The following is a 25,049-nucleotide window of genomic DNA, read 5'->3' as shown; positions in this document are numbered from 1 at the left end:
AGGGCATCTAGTGGTCGGTGTGAGATGACAACAGACTTCGACCACTCCCATAAGGGACACATTCAAGAGGCAGACGCAGTGAGCGCCGAAGCCTTGCTGCACCAAGACCCAGCACATAGGCGTGTCTTCCGCACAGCAACTCTTCCTTTATAGACACAGAGGGTCCGCACGGCCAATAGGCCTGGAGGACAATTCCTCCCAGTGACACCAACAACAATCAAGACTTAACTATACAAACAAGGACCAAGATGGAGGCATAGGGCAGAAGCCTGATTGCTGCCTACCACAACGGTTTTGAGACTACAACGGGAGAGCAGAGCAGACACCATCCAGAACCACCGGAGGGCTAACTGAGCGGATGCTATACAACTAGAATAAAAGAGAGGGGTACGCGGGATGAAGCTGATGCCGGTGACCCAAAGACCACACTTTAAAAACTACGGCTCAGGCGACACAATGGTGGCCTGGAACGTGCTCGGTGCAGTTCCCCCAGCGGTCTCCGGCTGAGGGGAAGGCTTCACTCGCTGCCGAGCACGGACAGACGAGCCCCTGGGAGACATGGGGCGGGAGACTACGCGCTTGCTGACCTCCGAGTCCTTCAAGAATCTCAACACCCCGGAAGCGGCCAGGTGCGCACGCTCGGCGACCGGCCACCGCTGCAGACCCAAGGGCCGACGCAGCCACCCCGGACCAGCCCGCCGCCACGCACCGGGCACACCGGAGCTTCGCCGAGCCCGCCGCCCAACGAGTTCTGCGGTGGCTGCCCTGGAACTCTGAGAAAATGGCCGAAGGAATTGCTGAGAGGGAATTGACCAACAGGAATTGGGATCAAGAAGACGAAACCCCGCTGGGTCCCGGATCCGGGTGAAGCCGCGTGCCCCTGGGTATGGGTGAGGCTGGGAACTGGGTCAGGGTGAGGCTGGGCCCCGGGTCCGGGTGAGGCCACGTGCCCCTGGGTCCGGGCGAGGCCATGCGCCCCTGGGTCCGGGTGAAGCTGAATCCTGGGTCTGGGCGAGGCCGTGCGCCCCTGGGTCCGGGTGAAGCTGAATCCTGGGTCCGGGCGAGGCCGTGCGCCCCTGGGTCCGGGTGAGGCTGAATCCTGGGTCCGGGCGAGGCCGCGGGCCCCTGGAGCCGGGTGAGCCCTGGGCCCCGGGTCCGGGCGAGGCCGCGGGCCCCTGGAGCCGGGTGAGCCCTGGGCCCCGGGTCGGGGCGAGGCCGCGGGCCCCTGGAGCCGGGTGAGCCCTGGGCCCCGGGTCCGGGCGAGGCCGCGGGCCCCTGGAGCCGGGTGAGCCCTGGGCCCCGGGTCCGGGCGAGGCCGCGGGCCCCTGGAGCCGGGTGAGCCCTGGGCCCCGGGTCCGGGCGAGGCCGCGGGCCCCTGGAGCCGGGTGAGCCCTGGGCCCCGGGTCCGGGCGAGGCCGCGGGCCCCTGGAGCCGGGTGAGCCCTGGGCCCCGGGTCCGGGCGAGGCCGCGGGCCCCTGGAGCCGGGTGAGCCCTGGGCCCCGGGTCCGGGCGAGGCCGCGGGCCCCTGGAGCCGGGTGAGCCCTGGGCCCCGGGTCGGGGCGAGGCCGCGGGCCCCTGGAGCCGGGTGAGCCCTGGGCCCCGGGTCCGGGCGAGGCCGCGGGCCCCTGGAGCCGGGTGAGCCCTGGGCCCCGGGTCGGGGCGAGGCCGCGGGCCCCTGGAGCCGGGTGAGCCCTGGGCCCCGGGTCGGGGCGAGGCCGCGGGCCCCTGGAGCCGGGTGAGCCCTGGGCCCCGGGTCGGGGCGAGGCCGCGGGCCCCTGGAGCCGGGTGAGCCCTGGGCCCCGGGTCGGGGCGAGGCCGCGGGCCCCTGGAGCCGGGTGAGCCCTGGGCCCCGGGTCCGGGCGAGGCCGCGGGCCCCTGGAGCCGGGTGAGCCCTGGGCCCCGGGTCCGGGCGAGGCCGCGGGCCCCTGGAGCCGGGTGAGCCCTGGGCCCCGGGTCCGGGCGAGGCCGCGGGCCCCTGGAGCCGGGTGAGCCCTGGGCCCCGGGTCCGGGCGAGGCCGCGGGCCCCTGGATCCGGGTGAGCCTGGCCCCGGGTCCGGGCGTGGCCGTGGACCCCTGGATTCGGGTGAAGCAGTGCCCCTGGGTCCAGCCGAGACCAAACCAGAGGGAGTCGGACCTGCATTACCACCATTTGTCCACCATCCAGAGCTGAGGGGTCAGTGCCGACATGTACTCATAGGGAACCGGTGGACATTGATATTGGGTCTCAAAAGAACTGTTGGTCCAGAAAGAAACTCACTACAGACTGATTCATTTGCCTGTCAGCATAACTATTATTGCTCGTCGCACATTCAATTCTTATAAGTATATCTATAGTGACAATGATTTCGCTCATCTAGGGGAAATGATGAACAACATAGACTGATGAACAAGAACAGAACCAGAAACAAGGAGGCATCGATCGGACTATCGGGCCTCAGAGGGCGGATAGGGGAGGGTGGGGGGGAGGGGGGAGAGATCAACCAAAGGTCTTGTGTGCATGCATATGAGCCTAACCAATGCTTAAGTTCAACAGAGGGTTGGGGCATCCAAGGGGAGGGGTGTGGGATGGGAATGGGGGGATGAGGACAAATATGTGACACCTTAATCAATAAAGAAATTTAAAAAAAAAAAAATAAATAAAAAAAAAATAAAGGAATCTGCAACACTAGGTACTTATCAAGCATAAGAAGAAAATTCCTATGAAAAGTGAAAGAACATAACCTCAATTATGTAAGGACTTCGCTATTTTAGACTAGTATTGAAAGAAGATTGTAACTGTGGTCTGAATATTTCCGTGTAGTAACACAATTACTGACAATAGTTCTCAATTTTATCCCCCAAGAAATTTTTGTTCCAAAATAGAGAACTGAAGGGGTTTTTGTTTAGTTAACCTCTTTAGTCTGACTTAACACAAATTTACCCCTAACAGCTACCATATATTGATTACCTGCCATGTATCAGACCAGTTAGGGCCTAGATATGTATTATCACTTTTAGTTCTCATCATTATGTTGTGATATAGGTATTACAATAGTCCCCCCTCCCCAGCCCTGGCCAGTGTTGCTTAGTGGTTGGAGCATCAGCCTGAGCACCAAAGAGTTCAGGGTTTGATTCCTGGTCAAGGGCACATATCTGGGTTGCAGGTTTGAGTCATGGTTGGGGTGTGTGCGGGAGGCAACCCATCAGTGTGCCTCTCTCTCACATCAATGTTCTCTCTCTCTCTCTCTCTCTCTCTCTCTCTCTTTCTCTCTCTCTCTCTCCCCCCCCCCCCCCCCCCCCCGCCCCCTTCCCCCTTCCTTCCATTCTAAAACCAATGGGAAAATATCCTCAGGTGAGAATTAACAAAACAACAACAACAAATAGTCTCCCACTTATTCACAGGGGATACCTACCAGGACCCCCAGTGGGTTCTAAAACTGAACCCAACTATACTATGTTTTTTTTCCTATATATGCATACAGTTTCACTTACAGGAAATACTTTATGGCTTCTCTCTGGCATATCCGAATTGCCAGCATCACTACTCTTATACTTTGGAGCCATTCTTAAGCAAAATAAGGGTGATTTGACTACAAGCACTGTGATACTGTGGCAGTTGATCTGATAACCAAGAGAGCTACTAAGTGACTAATGGGGAGTGGACAAAAGGATGATTCACGTCCCAGGTGGGATGGAGTATGGAGTGAGATTTCATCACGCTACTCAGAACAGCATGCAATTTAAAACTTATGAATAGTTTTATTTCTGGAATTTTACATTTAATATTTTCAAACCATGGTTGACTATGGGTAACTGAAACCTCGGGTAAGAAACCTCAGTACTCTGTGTTAGGGACGAAGAGGAGACACTCTTAGTAGGTAATTGGGTCAAAGTCACACAGGTGGTTAGTGGCCGACTTGAGGGTGAATCAGGTCTTTTTGGTTCCCTTCCTATTGCTTTGTGATGCTTTTTGTTAAAGATCCCTATTGGAGAGTTTAGCCATTAACTTCTTGAATTTTGTCCAAGTTCACACAAGGAGAAAATTGATCAGTGCAGGGTTATCTGACCCACAGCCCATGGTCTTTCCATTATAGCATGTTCTCATTTCTAACAATAATAGCTAATATTTATTCACCTCTTATTTATCAACCTCTTAATATTTGTTGAAATCTTACCACTTTACTGGATTATTTCATTTAATCCTTACAGCAGCCTTATGAGCTACCACTATCTCCATTTTACAGGTCAGTAAATTGAGGCACAGAGAGTTAAAATAACTTGGCAAGGATCAGAGAGCAAGGATAGCAAATCAGGGATAGTCACTACTGAGTCTACTTTCTTACAAAGTGTAGTTTCAAGAAGTTTCTACTACCAGAGCTATACACTCTACTCTCCCTGCCTCACTTTTCCTTACTGAAATGATAAAAATAGAGATTATTTAGAAAAAAAGAATTTGTTCACCTTTTCAGGGGAGCATGTTCAAGAGAGGACTACTATTCTCTGAGGAACTGCATATGAGTATAGTTCTTACCACTGCAGGCCCGAGATCTTGCAGGGCTACTTGGTACTACTCATGATACTTGGTTATGGTGGGTAAACAGTGGCCATCTCTGCCTTCATTAGCCACTTTAATAAAGATAACAACAACTCAAGCTTGTAATGACCAAGAATATGTCCTAACCCCAGTCTTCCCTCCCAATTCAGTGTATCAATGGTGATCCACCCTACTGCCTATACGCCCAGCAGCCTGCAGTGGAATACAGGCGTTACTGCTTTGTTTTGGCCAGAAGCACGCACTCCTCCACTTAGCAAGCCTAGTGCAGCCGTGAGGCATCTGCCCTTTGCCTTTGGCACTGTGCTGAAACATGTTCCCATGAAATGAAGTGGCCTTTGTGGCACCCGGACCCGGGCCTCACTCTCCTGGATTCTCCAATATTAAGAGCATGGCAGTGCTTCGTCGTGTAATTCTTTGGCTTATAAACAGCTTTATTGCAGGAAGCAAATAGAAGTTGTGTGCACTGAAGTGATAATAATTCAAAACCCACAGACCTATTGTTCTTTGGTGTGTTTTTTCTTCCATCCATTGCTATTGTTTATTTAGTAGGACTCCTTTACAACCAAAAAAAACTAAAAAAAGAAAGAAAGAAAGAAGAAGAAGAAAGCTGGGTTTAATTCTGTCCTGTGTCCTTGGAAAAAGTATTGGACCTCTCTGGGCCTCAGTTTCCTCATCATGAGGATTAGCTAGCTATAATGTATGGTAAGCACCCAGTACAGAGCCTGGCATAGAGCAGATGTTCAATACAGAGAGGCTGCTATTATTAGTATAAAATGCAAAGACGATCTTATGATGTAAAAGCTTAGAGATTTCTTTTGTTATGCTAGTAAATAGTGTTTCCCGGGACTACTTTGTGCTGCTTATGTGAAATTCTAGGAAAACAGTGGAATAGTGTTTGCAACAAGGAAAGAGCTCTTTGTTCCTTCAACAGACAAAAGAAGCTCATTATCGTATCAAGTAGTGACTGTTGCTATTGAAATGATTTATTTGTATGTGTGTTTTTTTCTGTTTTTCTCCCTAGGGATTTATTTGTGGCTTTTCAGTAGCAACAGGTGCAGCAGCAAGACTAGTGTCAGGATACGACAGCTATGGAAATATCTGTGGGCAGAAAAATGCAGAGTTGGAATCAATACCACACAGTGGCATGGACCACACCCATCGGAAGTGAGTAGAATGTTCCTGAATGATGAACACAATGGAAATTTTGAAGGGGGGCAGGGAGAAGTCTGCTTTTCTTATTGTTTTAAAGATATCTTTCTGAATATTATTTTTACATGATTCCTGTTGATTTTTTTTTTTATAACTGTCCACTTGAATCATTCCTGGCCTATAAATACATTTTCCAGGGAACAAAATTAGCCGCCATGTTAAAATGGGGTACCTTGAGGTTTTAATGAGGAAAAGCTTGATTTGAGTGAGCTGCTCTTGTACTTGTTTTCCCGTTAGCTTTATGGTTGTACAGAAAAGAACATGATATTTTTCTTCCTACAATTATACTTGATGGGAGACAGAGGGATGATAATGGATTTTGAAACATTAAAGTTATAATGAAACATCTTGCAATGCATAATTTATAAGTACACATCAATCCAATTTTATAAAAGATGCATTTGTTTTGTCAGACATTAAAATTTGTTTTGGGTTCTCAAGGTTCATCTTTTGGATTTCATGAAATTTCTGACTTAATGGTGTGTTTTTTTTCTTCAAAAGAGCTATTATTTCATTTTTAATGTCTCGGGGGAAAACGTATTTTATCAATCGTTATTTATATATGATGTCAGTATATTTGTTTAAACTATATATTTATATCTCCATCAAAATTTATTAGACAGGTCTAATAAATAAAGACAGGACTTCAGAATTAACCAAACTAATTTTAAGGTAACCGGTTAACCAATTCAATTAATGAACTGTATTGGAAAGGCTAAGGAGATTAAAAAAAATAGTTTTTAGGCTGTATTTTTATTATGAAGCACTTTCCAGGGTGTAATAACTATATTTATTATGAGATAAACATGTTGGTCAAATCTGGGTCCCTACTGGAAAGTGTAAGATTAATTTGATAATTTTACAAATGTGAAGAAATCCTAATAGTTAATCACATCTTAGAGATATTCTTCCATTTAATGAAGGAATAATAAAGTTTATATATATATATATATATATATATATATACACACACACACATATATATATATATATATATATATATATATATAATTTTATTTATTTATTTTTCAATATAGTTTTATTGATTTTAGAGAGAAAGGGAGAGGGGAGAGAGATAGAAACATCAATGATGAGAGAGAATCATTGATCGGCTGCCTCCTGCACATCCCACACTGGTGATCGAGCCCGCAACCCAGGCATGTGCCCTGACCAGGAATCGAACTGTGATCTCCTGGTTCATAGGTCAACGCTCAACCACTGAGCCATGCCAGCCAGGCCTACATAAAATTTTAAATTATAATAATGAATATTTGTGGAGCACACCAGAGTCAACAAGCATATGACACCACCCTGTGAGGTGCATGTAGTGGAAGCTTAGAGATACTGAAATGACTTTTCCAAACATCTGGTGGGCAGTGGAATATCCAACGCGGACCATGACCTTTCCTCTTGTGTGCACCTGCATCCCGTGACAGGAGAAGTCAGACTCTCAGGGCAACTTGAAGGGTTGCTTCCTTTATCCTTTCCGATTGCCTCATGAAATTCACACAAATTTTAGGCCTTGTGTTATTTCTTATAGCAAGACTATCCCTATATTTTCTGCTTTTACTTTTTATTTTGAAATAATTTTAGTTTCATGTAGAAGTTGCCAGACAAGTAAGAGTTCCACATATCTTTTTTTTTTTTTTATGTAGCTAGTGTCCATGCTGTCAAACATTGTTTAACTCTTTAATGCTGTTGACATGTACCAAACATAAAATATTACTGTTTTGGTAATTCAGGAAATAGGAGGAAAGATGGGCTCTATCCCTCAGGTTCTGCTCACATGAGGTTCTAATTATTTTTGTGGCTCCCTTTACAACTTGCTGATGACTCCAAGAATATTCTCATTATAAGGTTTGTGCAAATGTCACTTTTCACACTTAACCTAATAGAGGTTCATTTGGTCAATTTTTAATTTCAAATCCGTGGATTATTCTATGTACATTTTGACCTCTTACAAAGAGACTCTGCTATTATTACAAAAAAGTGGTTCCTTTTCCCTGAATGCTTAACATAGTCAAGAGCCATTCATGGATGGCTGTAGGGGAAATAATTTCCGAAGTACAGAGATGCCCTAACTCATGTATAGGTTTAACATTTACTAGTATGTTTAATCTCTACTTGCCTCTTCTCTGCACATGAGCATTTTAGTGTTGACCCATCTAAGTATTTCTATCTATAAATTGTACTTAAAAAAAAAAAAGAATGGTACATTTTGAACATATGTTTCTCAGGTAAGTCTGAGTTTGGAAAGAGGCAGAAAATCTTTATGTTTGTTATCTTTATTCCATCCTCTCCTTTTTTTCTGCTAAATGCATTGGTTTTCTCCTTTTTCACTCATTTCCTCAGCTATCGTTGGCTTTATTATGAATGCCCGGACCTTCTGTAGCTATAGAATACATAATTTTACACCTGTTTTGTCTGCTATAACCTCAGCTTGATCCCCATCTCCAGTACCTAGTACTTACTAGGACTTCCATACATATTTTTTGAATAAGTTAATGAATGAGTCCTCTAAAATCTTGAATACAACTAACTCTTTCTTGCCTTCATGAATATTGTTTTCACTATCAGAAAAAAACAATTTCTCCCATTCTTCATATGGCTAAATTCCACTCATCCTTCAGTTCTCAGTATAAATGTTACTTCCAAAAAAAAAGTCTTTTTTTTTATCTCACAAATTTAAATCAAGTATTTAAAAATACTCTCATTGTGTCCGGTAATATGTGTAAGAATACATTTATTTTGTGATTATTAACTAAATGTTTGTCTCTTCTAAGTTCCACAAGAACAGAGATGAGGTCTGTTTTGTTCATTGCTATATCCTCAGTACCTAGAACATAGTAGGCACTCAATTAAATGTTTGTTGAATGAGTAAATACATTTATTTTCTTTTTAGAATATGTCCTAAGAAGTGAATTACTGAGTCTGAGGGTCTGAATAGTTTAAGATTATTAATGCATATTTTTTAATGACTTCCCATGTAAGCTGTTCCATTTACATTCCCACCAACAATGGGAATAAGGGCTTATTGAATTACAATTGCTTTACCTTTGCTAGTAGTATTACTAGTTTTTATTTTTAACTAATTTGATCAACCAAAAAATGTTTCTTTTGTGTGTCTTTGATTATTCATGAGTGTGAACCTTTTTTCCCCTCATGTGTTCGTTAGCGTCTCATGAAGACTTGGGCTAGCATATTCCTTCCTGGTCTTACCTCTAGTCTTCCCCATCCTTTATACTGTGATAAGAGTAAGTTCTTTAAAACACCTGATTGTCATTGCCCTGCTAAGGAGCCTAGCACATTCCTTCCTGGTCTTACCTCTAGTCTTCCCCATCCTTTATACTGTGATAAGAGTAAGTTCTTTAAAACACCTGATTGTCATTGCCCTGCTAAGGAGCCTTTCTTTTAGTGTTGTTACCTATAGTATCAAAAAAACAAGCCCACTCAACTCCTGCCACTCCAGGCCTCCCATGATTCAGACCCTTCTCTCACTGTTCCCCAGTGTAGTAGTGTTGATATTCAGTTGACTCTGCCTCTGTGTTGTTTCCCCTACCTCTCTGCCAATGAATTCTGGAAAGACATAAGGTGGGTTTCATAACCAGTCTCTTTATGAAATATTTCAAAATTAACTTTATCTGTCGTGATCTTACCTTTATTACCTGAACTTCCCTGTTTCACATTTGTTTTTCTGTTGCCTCTATGTTGTTCTCTAATTATATTCTATGTTTCCACCTGTATTAATTATCAGTAGCAAGGTAACACTATTACCATAAACGTAGTAGCTTAAAATGGGATGCAGACACATTACTATCTCACCATTTCTGTGGCCAGGAGTCCGGACATGGCTGAAGTGGATCTCCTGCTTCAGAGTCTCTCCCAGGCTGTAGTCACGGTGTGAGTCAGGGCTGGGCTCTGCTGGGAAAGTTCCCCTTCCAGGAAAGTTCCCCTTTGTGGTTGTTGGCAGCACAGCCCTCGGGGTTGTTGTACTGAGAGCCTTAGCTATTTCCTGGCTGTCAGCTAGAGGACTCCCTGGCTGTGTGCTGGGTGGGCCTCCCCATGGGGCCTAAACCACTCCCTGTAGCGGCTCACTTCAAAGCCAACCAGGGAGAGCATCCACAGAGAGTCTGCTGGCAAAATGGAAGTTACAAACTTATATAATGTGTTTATAGAAGTGACATCACATTCCCTTTGCCATATTCTACTATTTAGAAGCAAGTCACAGGTCCCACCCAAAGTCATGTCTTTTATACACGAGGGCATAAATTCTAGGACGTAGGGATAATTGGGGCATTTATCCCTAATTATCTGCCACAGTGCCCAACTCAGTCTCCCTGGACACCGTGTTTTGTATAACTCGTGGGTTCGAGCACCCAAAAGTTACTTCAGAAGGGCTTAGTGAATGGCAATAAATAGGAAGGAGGAAAGTCAGGAGGGACGGGGAAAGGAACGCCTTTGACTTGTTCTATCAGAAAATTTAAGATGCCAAGATGACGATAAGAATCCTATTAATAGTAAAGAAAAGGCAGTATTTTATTTTCTTACTTTAATTTTAATGTGCTCTTTTTCGCCAAATAATATTTTTGACCTGATAATTTGTTTCCTATAGTAATAAGTATATAGAGCAGGGGTCCTCAAACTTTTTAAACAGGGGGCCAGTTCACTGTCCCTCAGACCGTTGGAGGGCCGGACTATAGTTTAAAAAAAAACAACTATGAACAAATTCCTATGCACACTGCACATATCTTATTTTGAAGTAAAAAAACAAAACGGCAAAAACACCCGCATGTGGCCCACGGGCCGTAGTTTGAGGACGCCTGATATAGAGGAAAATGGCAGATAATATTTTATGAGAAACAGGAAGGCCCTGTCTTCATAGATTATGTTCCCAAAGTTGATTTTTAAATTGGTTGCTTAAAATGTATAGAACTTTTCTACATAGAAACAATGCTTTACATAAGGTTCTGAGAATGGCTCGATTTAAAAAAGCTCATTTATCTTAGAGCCATAAAGTGCCAGAGGTGAAAGGGACCTTTAAGCTTGCCTAGCGCGTAGCCTCCTTAAAACATCCTATCAAATATTTGTGAGAGCCAGCCACAGCCTGGAGGAGAAAATGACTTGTTTTGTAGCTCAGCTATGGTGATTAGTGGTAATGGTACCACATGGCATGAGTATGGCTTACAGCCAGTGTTTCTTTGGTCTTGGGGAGTGGGGTGGTGATAATAATATATTTTGAACTCAGGTTGACAGTTCCAAAAACACCTCTTCTGCCACATTCTAGATTGCCTACAATTTTCCAAACCATAAAGCTAGCCTTAAAGTGTAGGTATCAACTTTTAGACATACAATGATGATGAAGATGATAATTATAGTAATTATAGTAATTGCTCCCAGACAGGAAGCCTTCTCCCCCCCCCCCCCCCCATCTTCCATACCAGTTTGGTGTAGAATTATGTCCATTGACATGGAATCCTATATAATTAAAGCCTAATATGCTAAGTGTCTGGTCGTCCATTCAACCAAATCAAAGCCTAATATGCTAATGATATTCTAAGGCTGCTCAACCACTCACTATGATGTGCACTGACCACCAGGGGGCCAACAGTCAAACAGTCGACCAGTCACTGTGATGTGCAATGACCACCAGGGGGCAGACACTCCTACCGGTAGGTTAGCTTGTTGCTGGGGTCCAGCCGATCAGGACTGAGCGAGACAGGCCAGACACGCCCTGGAGCCCTCCTGTGGTCCCTCCCCAGCTGGCCAACTTCCCGCATCCCTCCCCAGCCCTGATCGTGCACTGGTGGGGTCCCTCAGCCTGGCCTGCGCCCTCTTGCAATCCAGGCTGAGGGACCACCCCCCTTGAGTGCACAAATTTCATGCACTGGACCTCTAGTATCTACATAACATTATTAATAGAAAAATAGGTTAAAAAGCAATATAGATTGTATGATTTTTATTTACATATATAAAAATATACATGTGCATAGATAAGTATAAAATGACTTGTAGCCCTGCGCATGAATCCGTGTGCCAGTAGCTCGCTGCCGCCCTCCTGTAGCTCCCTCCACCCCATCCCACCCCCGCCGCTCCCTTATAGCTTGCTGCCCTGCCCCCTCCTGTAGCTCTCCACCGCTCACTCTTAGCTCACTGCCCCACCCTCCTGCTGATCCGTGATCCCGTCGTTACGCGTTCGGTCATTACGCTTCACAGCGTAATGACCATATGCATATTACATCCTTATTATATAGGATAAGAAAATGTCAAGAGTGTGGTTAACTAGTGAATTATGGATGGTTTTAATTTTCTTTTACACTCATTTATTCTTTTAAGTTGTCTGCAATCAGTATATATTGAAGAAAAAGACACCCATAGTCAATGTCCTTGAAGGGGTTGCATTTGAGTGAGGAAGACAAAACACACAGATAAAGCTATGACAATGCAATGTGGGTCAGCCAATGAAAGTGTTGTATAATGAGAGCTGGGTGACTCTAGTTTCCTGGGTTCCTAACAGCAGGCTGGTGGGGAGAGGAACGTAAGGCAATTGGGTGGTAACATTGGGACCACCGCTGCATTAGTTTCTACTACTGTTGTAACAAACTTAAGTGGCTTAAAACAACAAAGTTCTGTAAATCAGAAGTCTGTGCACAGTATGGCCCAGCTGGTTCCCTTCTCCAGATTTCACAGGTCTGAAATTGAAGTGTTGTTAGGGCTGCCTCCCTTACTAGAGGCTCTGGGGAATGAATCTTCTTCCAGACTTATTTAGGCTGCTGGCAAAATTCAGTTTCCTTGTGGCTGTAGGCCTGAGGTCCCATTTCCTTGCTGACTATCAGTTAGGAGTTGTTCTCAGCTTCTAGACACAGCCTATATATTGTGTAGCTATATTCTGTGGGTTGTCATAGTCCCTCTCCTTCAGGGACAGTGGGTTAAATCCTTACGCTTCAATCTCTCTGACCTCCTCTTCTTCACAGAAGCACCTTGGTTCTCAATTGTCCTTGTGGGTTGAAAAATCTCTTAGCCAGTGATGGGTGGAGGGGGGCCAGGAATTCGGGGACACTGTCATTTTAAGTAGGGCCTTAGTGCTCCGTTTTGGTGGGTTCAGAGAAGAGCTTGCATTCTAGCAGGGGAAAATCAAATAAAGTACGTCTCTGGAAGGGGGGCACACACAGTGATGATGGAGGAAACCTGGGGAATGAATGGTCCCGAGGGTTCTTGAGTAGTGGCTTCAAGCGCCCATCTCTAGTGGCGATGGAATTTGAGTTAGAGCACCAAGCTTGGTTCTTGTTAGCTGAAGAGCATGAGCTGAGGCTACAGGTTGGAGTTCTATAGACCAGGCTAAAGCCCGGTGAAGAATGGCAAAAACAGGAAGGAGTCCCGACTCTGTCTTGTGGAGTTGCAGAGGTTTAGGAGGGAGGTGAGGTAGTGCCTTTATTCACTGTGTTAATGCCTGAGATTTGCAGAGTGTTTGGAGTATTCTTCAGAGCAGCCCAGTAGATCACTTGCTTCTTCCCACACTCAGGGATAAGTCTGAACAAACGGAGACACTCTAAGCCTTTGACAGTTCTGGCTTTGCTTTGAGGGAATGTGCTCTCCCCTCTGCCTCCTGTTAAATAACTCTGACTTCAGCATTAACTTACTTCCTCACCTAGTTTGGCTCAACATGAAATAGAGCAGCCTGTGTCGATACTTCACTTGAACTTGCATTTGTGGGCTCATTTCTCCACAAATTTATAAGCATTTAGAAACAGCAGCATTTATGAGGTTCTAAATGAAAACTTCCCATATTTATTCAATTTTTCTTAAACTTTTATTTTTCTCTTATGTCAAATTTTAGAAGTTGTAAAAATGAGAGCTAAATGTTCAGAAGGTGAATTTATGGAGGCTTATTTGGAATATATTTTTTTCATTTTGTAACCACACTACTCTTTAGCCTAACATTTTTTTTAACTCTTTACAAAGGTAATATCTGTATTACAAGTGTAATTCTGCCTCTAGAATAATACTTGCTAAGGATGATACTGCTAGCAATTTGAAAGAAGAGATCCAACTGCATACCTTAGAAATTGCAGAAGTTGAAAGTCGAAATGTTTAGCAGATTCTAAATAGGGAGGTAAAAGCTACTTAACAGAATTAGATGACATGCGTGTGCGTACCAAAGCAAGGATGGGGTGGTTGGTTTTTCTCTGTGTTACCTGCCTGGGTGTGTATACTAGTCATATCTAAGGTAAACAGCTCAAACCAGAGTCTCACTACTAGGTTTGGTTCCAGGTTAACCAGGCAACTGTGAAGATTCTAAAAAGCTTTCATCAGTAGAAATGAGGTCATAGATTTAGATAATTATTAACTACTTCAACTATGAATTTTTATAGTCACCAGTTTACCACCTATTTCTGTTTAACTGGATATGAGAGTTGAGGGCAACTGAGAAATTAGAGTGTTGTACATAGCCCACACATAGCCAGTCTCACTTCTGACACCAAATAAGTTCAGGGGTCCACAAGACAACCCACAGGTTCTATAATTGCCAGAAAGCCTCTCAGAACTCACTGAAATCTCTTATACTCACAGTTACAGCTTATCACTGGGAAAGGCTACAGATTAAAATCAGTCAATGAAAGAGATACACAGGGCAGAGCTTAGTTGCTCTTCCCCAGAGAGTAGTCAGGGCATGTTCCCTTCCTGGCATTGATGTGTGACAAGTACACATGGTGTACTGCCACCTAGTAAGCTCACCCAAACTTCAGTGTGCGGAATTTTTGTTGGGGCTCCATTACTCAGGCATAGTTCATTGCCCACTAGCTGGTTCAGTTTTCAGCTCCTCACACCATGATCCAGAACTCCCAGTCTATAAGACATTGCTGATCTAAAATTGGTCAACCCACTTCCTGCATTAACCCACTTCCTGCGTTCTATCTGGTGTGGCCTGCCTTCCCCCAAATCACATTGTTAGGCTCTCTGCTATGACCTGGAGGCTGGGAACCCAAGATCAAGGCCCCAGGCAAATAAAGACTGCTGGAAGGTTTAGAGATTAACTCCCAGAAGCCCAGGGCAAAGTCCAGACCTCTTGTCTAAGCAGTTTTAAACTCTTTACTGCACACTGGGACTCCTTAGATTAAGTTGGATTTTATAAAGTATATTTTTTAAATGAAACTTAAAATATTTTATCTTAATACTTTTATTAAGGTATAATTTACCTATAATAATTTACCGATTATAAGTGTACAGTTTGAGTTTTGGTAACTGTATGCAGTCGTATACCCTCCACCACAATCCACACTTCTGCTGTTGTCCTTAGAAAATTATCTCAGGCCCCTTTGTTGTCAATCCTTGCCTGGCTCTGTCCCTAAGCAACCACGGATCTGCTCTCGGTCAGGATAGTTTTGCCTTCTCTAGAATTTCATTACATGGAATCATATAGTACAGAGTGGTCTTACATAGGGTTTTTTAAGCACAGCATAATAGTGTTATTGAGATTCATCCATGTTGTTTAATATATCGGTAGTTTGTTCTTTTTTAATAACTGAGTAGTATTCTGTCATGGGTATACCACATTGTGTTTATCTGTTCACTGTTTTTTGGATAGTTGGGTTATTTCCACATTTAAAATTATTTTTTTTCTATTGTGAATAACACTGCTTTGAAATTTTGTGTATATGATGTTGTATGGATATTTCATTACTGTTAGGCAGATCCCTAGGCTTGGGATTGCTTGAGTCACATGGTGAGGGCATGTTTAACTTTATAAGAAATTGCCAAACTGTTTTCCAAAGGAGTTGCACCATTTTGCATTGCCACTAGGAAAGAGGGGCGTTATAGTTGCTGCATCCCCTCACTAACATTTTGCATTGTCAGTCTTTTTAATTGTAACTGTTTTAATGTGTGTATAGTGGTATCTCATTGTGGTTTTAAATCGCATGTTTCTAATGACCAATGATGTGGAACATCTTTTGACAAGCAGAATATTTTTATTTTGATAGTCTAATTTATCCATTAGATACATTTAAAACCAATCACACAAAAATGTGTCTTTTTCATGGTTTATGCTTTTCATGTTCAAGCTAAGAAATTACTGATGTATCCCAAAGTCTCAAAGGTATTTTTTCTGTGCTTTCTTCTAGAAATTTTTTTATGTAGCTCTTATATTTATGTCTATGATCCATTATGATTTCATGTTTGCATATGGTGTGAAGAGGTTGAGGTTTATCTTTTCCTTCCATACAAAAATCCACTTTTCCATAATCTTTTATTGAATAGACTATCTTCCCCATTGAATTACCTTGGCACCATTGTCAAAGTAGATTTTAAGTCTGAAGCCATGAAAGAAAGCTGATGGAATTTCTATTCATGGCTAAAACAGTCTATCTAAAATTAAACAAAACAAGGATATCACATTTTTTATTGTGGATTGTTGTAAATAACTAGCTGCAACAAATCATATAAAAGAGATAAATTGAATGTGTGTAGGTCAATAGAGAGAAAAATAATGCTATTAACCAATTACAAGGGACTATAACCTGCATGTTTAGATTGAACAAAAATGTATCTTGAAATGAGATGCTTAAATCATGTGTTATAAAGCATACGCCTAACTGAATTTAGTCATTTATCAGTAGACAAAATATGAAAAAGATAGTACTTGTTTTATTAAAAACTAAAACCTGACAAAAATATGGGGTCAAATACAGAGAATTATAATATTTTAATAGAAAAGAAAACTAATAAGAGATAGATATATAATCTACTCCTTGCTGAGTAGTCTTAATAGAATAAAGATGACAACACTAACAAAGTTAATTTATGGATTTAATACAATAACAGTTAAGATCCCAATAGGATGTTGAATTGAACTTGATTGATAGTATAAATCACAGAGTAAAGGAGCAGCCAAGAACTTTAGGGGGGAAACCTTTTTAAAAATTACTCTTGTTCATAGAATAATTTGAGAGCGTTAGAATTAGATGAATATATTATAAAATAATTAAACAAGGGATAAAAGATCAGGAGCCATGCCAGGAAGTAGAGAAGAGATTAGACTAGAGATCTAGGCTACGTATAGTTTCTGAAGTTGAACACCAAAGTAACTGTGAACTTTCTGTCATTGATGGTAGAACGGGAAACTGGATTTCACCAGGGGTTGCAAATCCAAAGGCCTCTAGGCAGATACTGTAAATCACTTATGTGGACTGGAAATGAGACAAATGTTGGGTACTTTGGGCTTTATATGTGTGTGCCCCATAAAAGGAGATAGCTGCTACTCAGCTGTAGCTGATTTTTGGCATGTGGGTTGATGGGCCCAGTGATGCTAATTTTTCAAAAGAAGCTAGGAGCAATCTATTGGCAGAGGGAGAGTAGGGGTACACACAACCTATTGTCTTTGTTTGGGCTGCTTATAGCCAACAGAAACTTCTCTCTCTTGGTTCTGGAGGCTGGGAACCCGAGATCAAGGCAGCAGCATGATCACATTCTCATGAGGGTCCTCTTTCTGGTTCATACTGGCACCTTTCACTGCGCCCTCACATGGTGGAAGGGGATGGGATCTCTCTGGAACCTCTTTTATGTGGCACTAAACCCATTCACGAGCACGCCACAGTCATGGCCAAATAATCGCCCAAAGGCCCTTAAAACCATCATCTTTGGAAACTATAATTCAACATGAATTTGCGTGTGGGGACACATTCAGACCATAACACCTTTGGATCTTCTGGTTTTAAAATATTGGCAGTTAGTGTACTGGCCATACAAACCATGTAGGGGCGCGGGATTACTTGGTGAGGATCATGTATCTATAGTTGTCATTGTCTAATTAATGATTGTATAGAGGGAGCAAAAGGAGTGGGGTTTTGTTTGTGTGTGTGTTGTTGTTTTATTACTCCTCACTGGAGGATATTTTTTCCATTGATTTTTAGAGAGGGTAGAAAGGAGGGAGAGAGGGAGGAGTACAGAAAGAGAGAGAAAAACATGTAAGAGAGACACATTGATTGGTTACCTCCCGCATGTGCCCCACGTGGGGCCAGGGATCAAACCTGCAACCCAGGTATGTGCCCTTGACCAGAAATCGAACCAGTGACCCTTCAGTCTAAGGGCTGATCCTCTAACCTGAACACACTGGCCAGGGCAAGGAGTTTTGCATTTAATACCGAAACTATTCCAAAGTATATTATTAACAGGACTACCTGAATGTAGATTAATTACAGTGATGGAAACAAAATAGAAAAATCAGAAATAAACTGATAGTTTAATGTATCTACACTAATAAAAGAGAAAGATGCAAATTGACCGTACCTTCGCAACGCTCACCAGCCAATCAGGAGTGAATATGCAAATTATCTCAACAAAGATGGCAGGTTGATTTGCATACATATTATGACGACGCAGGCATTCTGCACCGCCCCAGCCGCTCCGGGCCTCTGAGCAGTGTGGGAAGGCGGGAAGGTAGAAAGGCGGCTCTGGGTCAGAGCAAAGGCGGAAAGGCAGCTCTGGGCCAGAGCGAAGGCGGTGCTGGCAGCCAGGGGAAGGAAGGCCCATTCTTGCACGAATCTTCGTGCATCGGGCCTCTAGTTGATTAATAAAGTAAAATAAAAACTGAAAGTAGTTGATGTTTAATAAAAGACATTGTTGAATGACAATATGAAGAAAACTACATATACATCTAATTTAATCTCAAGTCATGCAAAATAAATTCCAGATGAGTTAGATATTTTAAAGCAAACATACAGTACTTACCTTTGTTGTGGAGAGGAGATCATTTATACATTGTTGAAGCAATAAGATGTAAAGTAGTACCAAAGTGACCATGTTTGATCAAAAAGTTTGATTCTCTGGCCAAAACCAGTTTGGCTCAGTGGATAGAGTGTCGGCCTGCAGACTCAAGGGTCCCAGGTTCGATTCCGGTCAAGGGCATGTACCCTGGTTGCGGGCACATCCCCAGTAGGGGGTGTGCAAGAGGCAGCTGATCGATGTTTCTCTCTCATCGATGTTTCTAACTCTCTATCCCTCTCTCTTCCTCTCTGTAAAAAATCAATAATATATATATATATATATATATATATATATATATATATATATATAAAGTTTGATTCTCTGATATAAAGATAAAAGCAACACAGTGGGAATAGTATTTGTAGTTTTTCTATGATGGTAAGATTTTTCATGTAATTGGAGATAGATCTATAAAGGTAGATTCAGTAGACAGATAACCAATGATGATATACACTGGAGAAAGTCACAATAATATGTTTGGCCTAAAGATCTTCATTTGTAAAATGAGGATAATAGTAGTACTTACTTGCTAGGGTGTTTTGGAGAATTAATATGATAAATGATGCATACTCCTTAACACATTGCCTGGAACCATAAATGTTAACTGCTATTTATTATAATCCTCTTCATTATTACCATCTTCCAAAATAAGTTTCAAAGCTACATGTCAAAGCTTCTTCCCTTTTTTTAACCCAGATGGGCAGACCCAGCTATTTTAACCACCTCTGAATTCATGCAGTTTACAAAGCACTTTCACATATTCTGTTTCATTGATTTTCATGCCAGCCCTGGGAACTGTTTGAGTTTCTTCTCAGTGGGGGCATTCAGGATTCACTCTTCCGAAGTCACAGCTTGGTCTTTGTCATCACCCTTAACTGCTCCACCTATAAAATCAATTCACACTAATTACTGAAGAATTTCCCCATTCTGACCACAGCCTTCTCTCCTCCCAGCTTACATGTTCTATGCCCACTGGAGCCATTCTTTTACCTCTAGTCCAAATCATCATTTCTTCTTCTTTTTTAATCTTTATTGATTTCAGAGAGGAAGGGAGAAGGGGAAAGAGAGAGAGAAATGTCCCCTTTCTGTTCCTCAAACACTCCAGCACAATCTCACATTGGGGACGTTGCCCTTCTCTCTGCAACCTGGGCATGTGCCCTAATGGGGAATCGAACCATGACCTCCTGGTCTTAGATTGACGCTCAACCACTGAGCCACGAAGTCAGCATTTCTTAGTAGAGATTCAGTAGCCTCCTGAGCAATCTCCCTACTTTCTTGCTCACTTTTATTTTATTTTTTTGTATTTTTTTTAAATTTTTTATTGAGGTATTATATGTGTACATATCTTACCATTACCCCCCCCCCCACCCCACACCCACACATCCCCTCACCCCCCAGAGTTTTGCGTCCATTGTTTATGCTTATATGCATTCTTGCTCACTTTTAATTCAGACTCCCATTGCAGCTGGTGGACTTTCAGTGGCTTCCCAGAGTCTTTAGGATGAACTGCAAACATTCTAACATCTTTAATACCATTTTCAGGGCCCCACAAGATCTGGCTCCTGCTTGCCTGCCCAGCCATCTGTGTCTTTCATCACAGTCCATCTCAGCCATCCTGACAGTTTTCCTTTTCTCAGTTATGCTATGCTCTCACTTTGTAAGCCGCTGCATGCTCTCTTCCCGCCCTGCTCCCACCTCCATTCCTCCACACTTTGCTAACTCTTACTCATTCTTTAGGTCCTGGCTTTATTTATTTATTTTAAATATATTTTATTAATTTTTTACAGAGAGGAGGGGTGAGGGATAGAGAGTTAAAAACATCGATGAGAGAGAAACGTTGATTCAGCTGCCTCCTGCACACTCCCCACTGGGGAATGTGCCCGCAACCAAGGTACATGCACTTGACCGGAATCGAATCTGGGACCCTTCGGTCCGCAGGCTGACGCTCTATCCCCTGAGCCAAACCGGTTAGGGTAGGTCCTGGCTTTAGATTGGACTCCTACCCTGACTCTCCATTCCTGGGGCCCTTTCGATGCATCCTCTGCTGTCCTTTTCTCTACTGTTTCATTTACATGCTGTTTTGTAATTGCCTCTCAACTCTCCAGACTAAATGCTGGGAAGGGAGACACTTGGTGTTGGTCTTATTTATCACGGTATCGCTAGTGCTTATTTAGCCCTGCACCTGGCAGAGATGTTAATACATTTCTGTTGTATGAATGAGAGTATTTCGTTCTACCTAATATATCTTCTTCCTTCCTTTCCCTCCACCCCTGCCTCACTTGGCAAAATCTTACACAATCACCACCCACTTATTAATTCAACAAATAGGAAAGGAGCTTCTTCCTCACCCCAGGCACTATTTTAGGATCAGGGGATATAGTGATGAATTAGGCAGTTAGGGAGCCGGCGTTCTACCTGTGGAGACAGATAATAAACAGATTAAGTAAAATATGCAGTGTGTTAGTGAGCGTAAGCGCCGAGGAGAAACAAACGAAGCAGGAGAGATGGATAAGGCACACCCGAATAGAGAGTGCTGTTGGCATTGTAGATAGGTGCCTGTGGAAGGCTTCGCTGAGAAGGTGACCTCTGAGTGCCGACTTAAGCAGGTCAGAGAGCTAACAATCGTTGTGCTGCTTATCCGAGAGGGAGTAGTCCAGGCAGAGAGATGGGCAGCTCCCCCGAGGTGAGAGTGTGCCCGGAGTGTTTGAGGAACAGAAAGGAGCCGATGGGAGGTCAGAGGGTCAGCATTCTCTGTGTAGAGGTGTCTTACTCTGACCTCTGGGCATCCTCCACAGTTTTAGGTTGTTTTTAGCTGTCAGTGCTATGAATTTACTGGGAAAGCCCGTGAAAGTTTCTCTTCTTAGCAGTTGTCTATGAATCAAGGACTCTGGAAGAGACAGCAGTGATACTGAGACTTCAGTCCATGATACTGAGACTTCAGTGCTTCCTTGCACAGGTCCAAGCGGGGCATGCTTAGGCATTTCTTCAACAACTGCTATCTCTTTCTCAGGATATTTTTGCATTTTCCTCATTAGGATTGGGGAGGCAGTGGGGCATCGCTGCCATCGAGCTCATGGCTGGCTTCCCACAGCTCAGTCCTCTTCTGTTCTCTGGTCTGTGTTTGTAGTCTTGGCCGTTATGAACAAGGTGCAACTCTCTCAGCCACTTTCGAGAGTTACAGCTTTAAAGACACATTGCTGCTGTCAACTTGTTTCTCTCTACCCATCGCTTTGTCCCAGGAAGTTGAGGGCCAGCAAAGTTTTAGTTGACTATGTGTTGCAGGCAATTGGGTTGGGTCATTTGGGTTGTTCCTGCGTTCGTGTGCCGGCCCCAGAGCTCTGCCTTGTACACCCCTTTGTGGCACAGTTGGGTCCCACCCGATGGAATGACTGGGATTGCCTTGCTGGCACCCACATGGGAGAAAAGAGGGCTTCTCTGGGCAAAACTCCACTGTGGGTGGTGGACAAGTCCCGGCTCTCTACGGTCTATATTTAGCAATAGCTGAAGCCTCCATTAAGCTGTTTTCCTTTCGGTATGATTCACTAGCAGCACCATACTCTGTAGAAAGGGGCTATAAATTGTAATTGATATGAGGCAATAATTGGACAAATGATCAGACTCCATTTTTATTCCTCCCTGAGGAAAGCACGTGTCAGGAATCACTAATGCAGAAGACGACGGAGGGATTTTTCAGCCAGCTTCCCCGCGTTAGTGCTTCTCTCCTGATTAGAGAGGAAAGAAGCCAAATTCTGCAGGAGGCGGCCAGCAGACCCCGGATCTGCTTGCCACCTTTTGCTCCAAAGAGCCCTGCCGCAGAGAGTTGCCATGGCAGCAGGAGGCAGTTTAATGGCAGAGGCTCATCTCTGGAGGCGCGCTGCTGGTGCCCTCTCTGGCCTTCAACCCGAGGGGCTGGCTACACCAGGCAGCACCGTGCCATGGCCATTTGAAAGCACGTTGCCTAATGGAATCGAACTGTAAGATCCTCCAGATTCCAAGGACGGCTACCTCTCCTGCCCCCCGCTTCTCCTTGGCGCCTAGCCCTTTGATGTCCCGTCCCATAGCCCACCTTATCAAGTTATTTGCAGTTCCTTGAATAATGCTCTTTCATGTTTCTGTGCTTTTTACACATGCAGTTTCCTCTGTCTGGAGCGCTCCCTTCCCCAGCTGCCTGGGAAATTCCTACTCACTTTCAAAATGTGGCTTAGATACTGCCTCCTGCTCCATGCTTCCCCCGGGACCCCTGACCCCCCCCGTGCAGAATCGCACCCTTTCCTCCACCATCTCAACCTCGCCACGTAGCACAGGATTTTGAAATGACTCTGTATTTTTTGTCTTTTCTTCTCTAGACTCTGAGTTACTTGCATTCCAAAGTTGTGTGTTTTTTATGAATTTCGTATCCCCAGGGCCTTGCTCAGGAGTGGCCACCTAGTTAACACTGAAGAGTGTTTGTTGAATGAATGGTTTCTCCTCATTTATTTAGTCCTTATCATGGGTGTGTTGCATACGACAGGAGGACAGCACCATCGTGTCCAGAAAGGGCTTTGTCTGCTCTGGGGTCCCAGAGGATCGCCCTAGTTTAATCAGCTGACTTGATGGGTCTTTAACTGACACTCCATTACATTCATTCTCACTCTCCAGTGTGAACGGGCATGGCGGTGGTGGGAAGAGCCACACTTGGGAGTCGGTCTCCCCAGGGTTCAAGTCAGTTGCCCAATTTGTATGTCTCAGTTCTCTCTTGTTGAATTAGAATGTGTGAGGGCAGCGCCGAGGTTCCTTGTGGCCCAAAGTAAATTCTTGGTAAATCTTCCTTTCTTTACCTTCGCCCTGAATTCCGGGAAGAAAGTGAAAGCAACATGGAAGTTTCAACTAGTTTCTAGTTTTGAACCTTCTCGTGTATCGTTACCTACATCAGATCATTCAGTGCTATCTCCTTGCTCTGAGCACAGCTTCAAAGGTCAGCCCTCTTGTCCCTGTGCCTCTTGTCTCATTTCCTGAGCTGCTGTGAGGTAGTGCCCTTCCGTTCCTCAATCGCCCGGCTTTCATCTTTGGTGTATCTGTCCCCTTGAGTTCTCTGTGTAGATAGACATTTTTAAAGAGATTTACACTGAGTGGCCAGATCATTATGATCTCTGAACGCATAATAATCTGGCCACTCAGTGTATATCCTATATAATAAAAGGCTAATATGCAAATTGTCCCCTCGACCAGGAGTTCGACCAGCAGGCAGGCCGGCCAACTGCCCATGTCCCCTCCCCCTGGCCAGGCTGGCTGGACTCCACCCATGCACGAATTCATTCACCTGGCCTCTAAAACACACACACACACACACACACACACACACACACACACACACACACTGAGTGGCCAGATTATTATGCGTTCAGAGATCATAATAATCTGGCCACTCAGTGTATTTTGGAGAGAGAAGCATCGATGTGAGAGAGACACGATTGGTTGCCTCCCATACACACCCCGAAAGGGGAATGAACCACAACCTAGGTAGGTGCCCTGACCAGGAGTCGAACCCACCACCTTTTAGTGCATGAGATGATGCTCAACCAACTGAGCCACCCAGCCAGGGCTAGATAGATGTTTTATTTAGATATCTCTCCTCTCCTGTCTTTTTGGGGATAACTTAATGTATTTCCAGAATTTCAATTTAAAATAAATTTATCTTTTTCTCTCCTTTGATAATTCCCAGAAACCACTTTGACTATAATATATTTTTTCTTTTTCCTTAGTTTCTTTTTTTGTTTGCTTTATTTTATTTTTGTTTTGTTTTGTCTTTTTTCTTTTTTGCTGCAGTGTATATTTACATGCCTTAACTGCCATCCTTTATATTTGCTTACCTTACAGTTTACTCCAAGCATTTTTCTTCATTCCCTTAACTTACGTTATTAATAGGTCTAGTAAGAGATTTAGTGAGGATAGCAATGAAAATGTACTCTTAACTCAGTTATCCGTGCCAGTGGGTCTCCCCCCTGAGAGGATGGGGCCAAGGGGCCAAGGTGTGTAATCAGAGTTGCCTGAGATGCTTTTTCAGATTCATATGCCCCATCCCTTTCCCAACCCTGTTCCTGGAGGCAGAATGAAAGTAGGCTGAGAGTTTTAAGAAACTTTTCTAGAATGTTTTACAGCCTCTCACCTGGGGTCTGTCACCCTCTCGGTTGAGAAACACTCATTGTAGATTTGTTAGTTATTACAGTCTGGTCTGCCAATGCCATGCTTATTTGAGAGTTGGGTATTAGTTTTATTTCAAGAAAATAAAACTGCATATATAGTTCACTTTGTTTCCCTGGGTAAGGACATTTTCAAGTCAAAACGCAAAAAAAAAAAGTGTGGTTTTAATGAATCATAAGTTTGTTTGATGCAAGCACTTTTCCTATTCTGAAATATTTACTTAAATACTAATTAGTTAAAATATAACCACTTATAAATATGTTGCCATGGACTGGATAAACTTCAGAATGCTAGAAATAATATGAAAAGTCAACATAAGATTATGTTGACCAATGTCACCCCAATAAATTTAATTTGTTAAAAAGTC

At 43.6% G+C, this 25,049-nt stretch overlaps 1 protein-coding gene across 2 annotated transcripts in view; it reads left to right on the top strand.

Moving 5' to 3' along the window:
• SLC44A1 (solute carrier family 44 member 1) overlaps positions 1-25,049 on the top strand; it is a 123,030-nt gene that overhangs the window by 50,660 nt on the left and 47,321 nt on the right. For both annotated transcript variants that reach the window (XM_079790449.1, XM_079790448.1), the window contains exon 3: positions 5,556-5,698. In XM_079790449.1, the coding sequence (XP_079646575.1) occupies positions 5,556-5,698 (143 nt within the window). The remainder of the gene's footprint in view (positions 1-5,555; positions 5,699-25,049) is intronic.

Source organism: Cnephaeus nilssonii, assembly GCF_951640355.1.
Source record: "Cnephaeus nilssonii genome assembly, chromosome: 14".
Lineage (NCBI taxonomy): Eukaryota > Metazoa > Chordata > Mammalia > Chiroptera > Vespertilionidae > Cnephaeus > Cnephaeus nilssonii.
The sequence above is the reverse complement of the archived record's forward strand: the minus strand, read 5'-3'. Positions and strand labels throughout refer to the sequence as shown.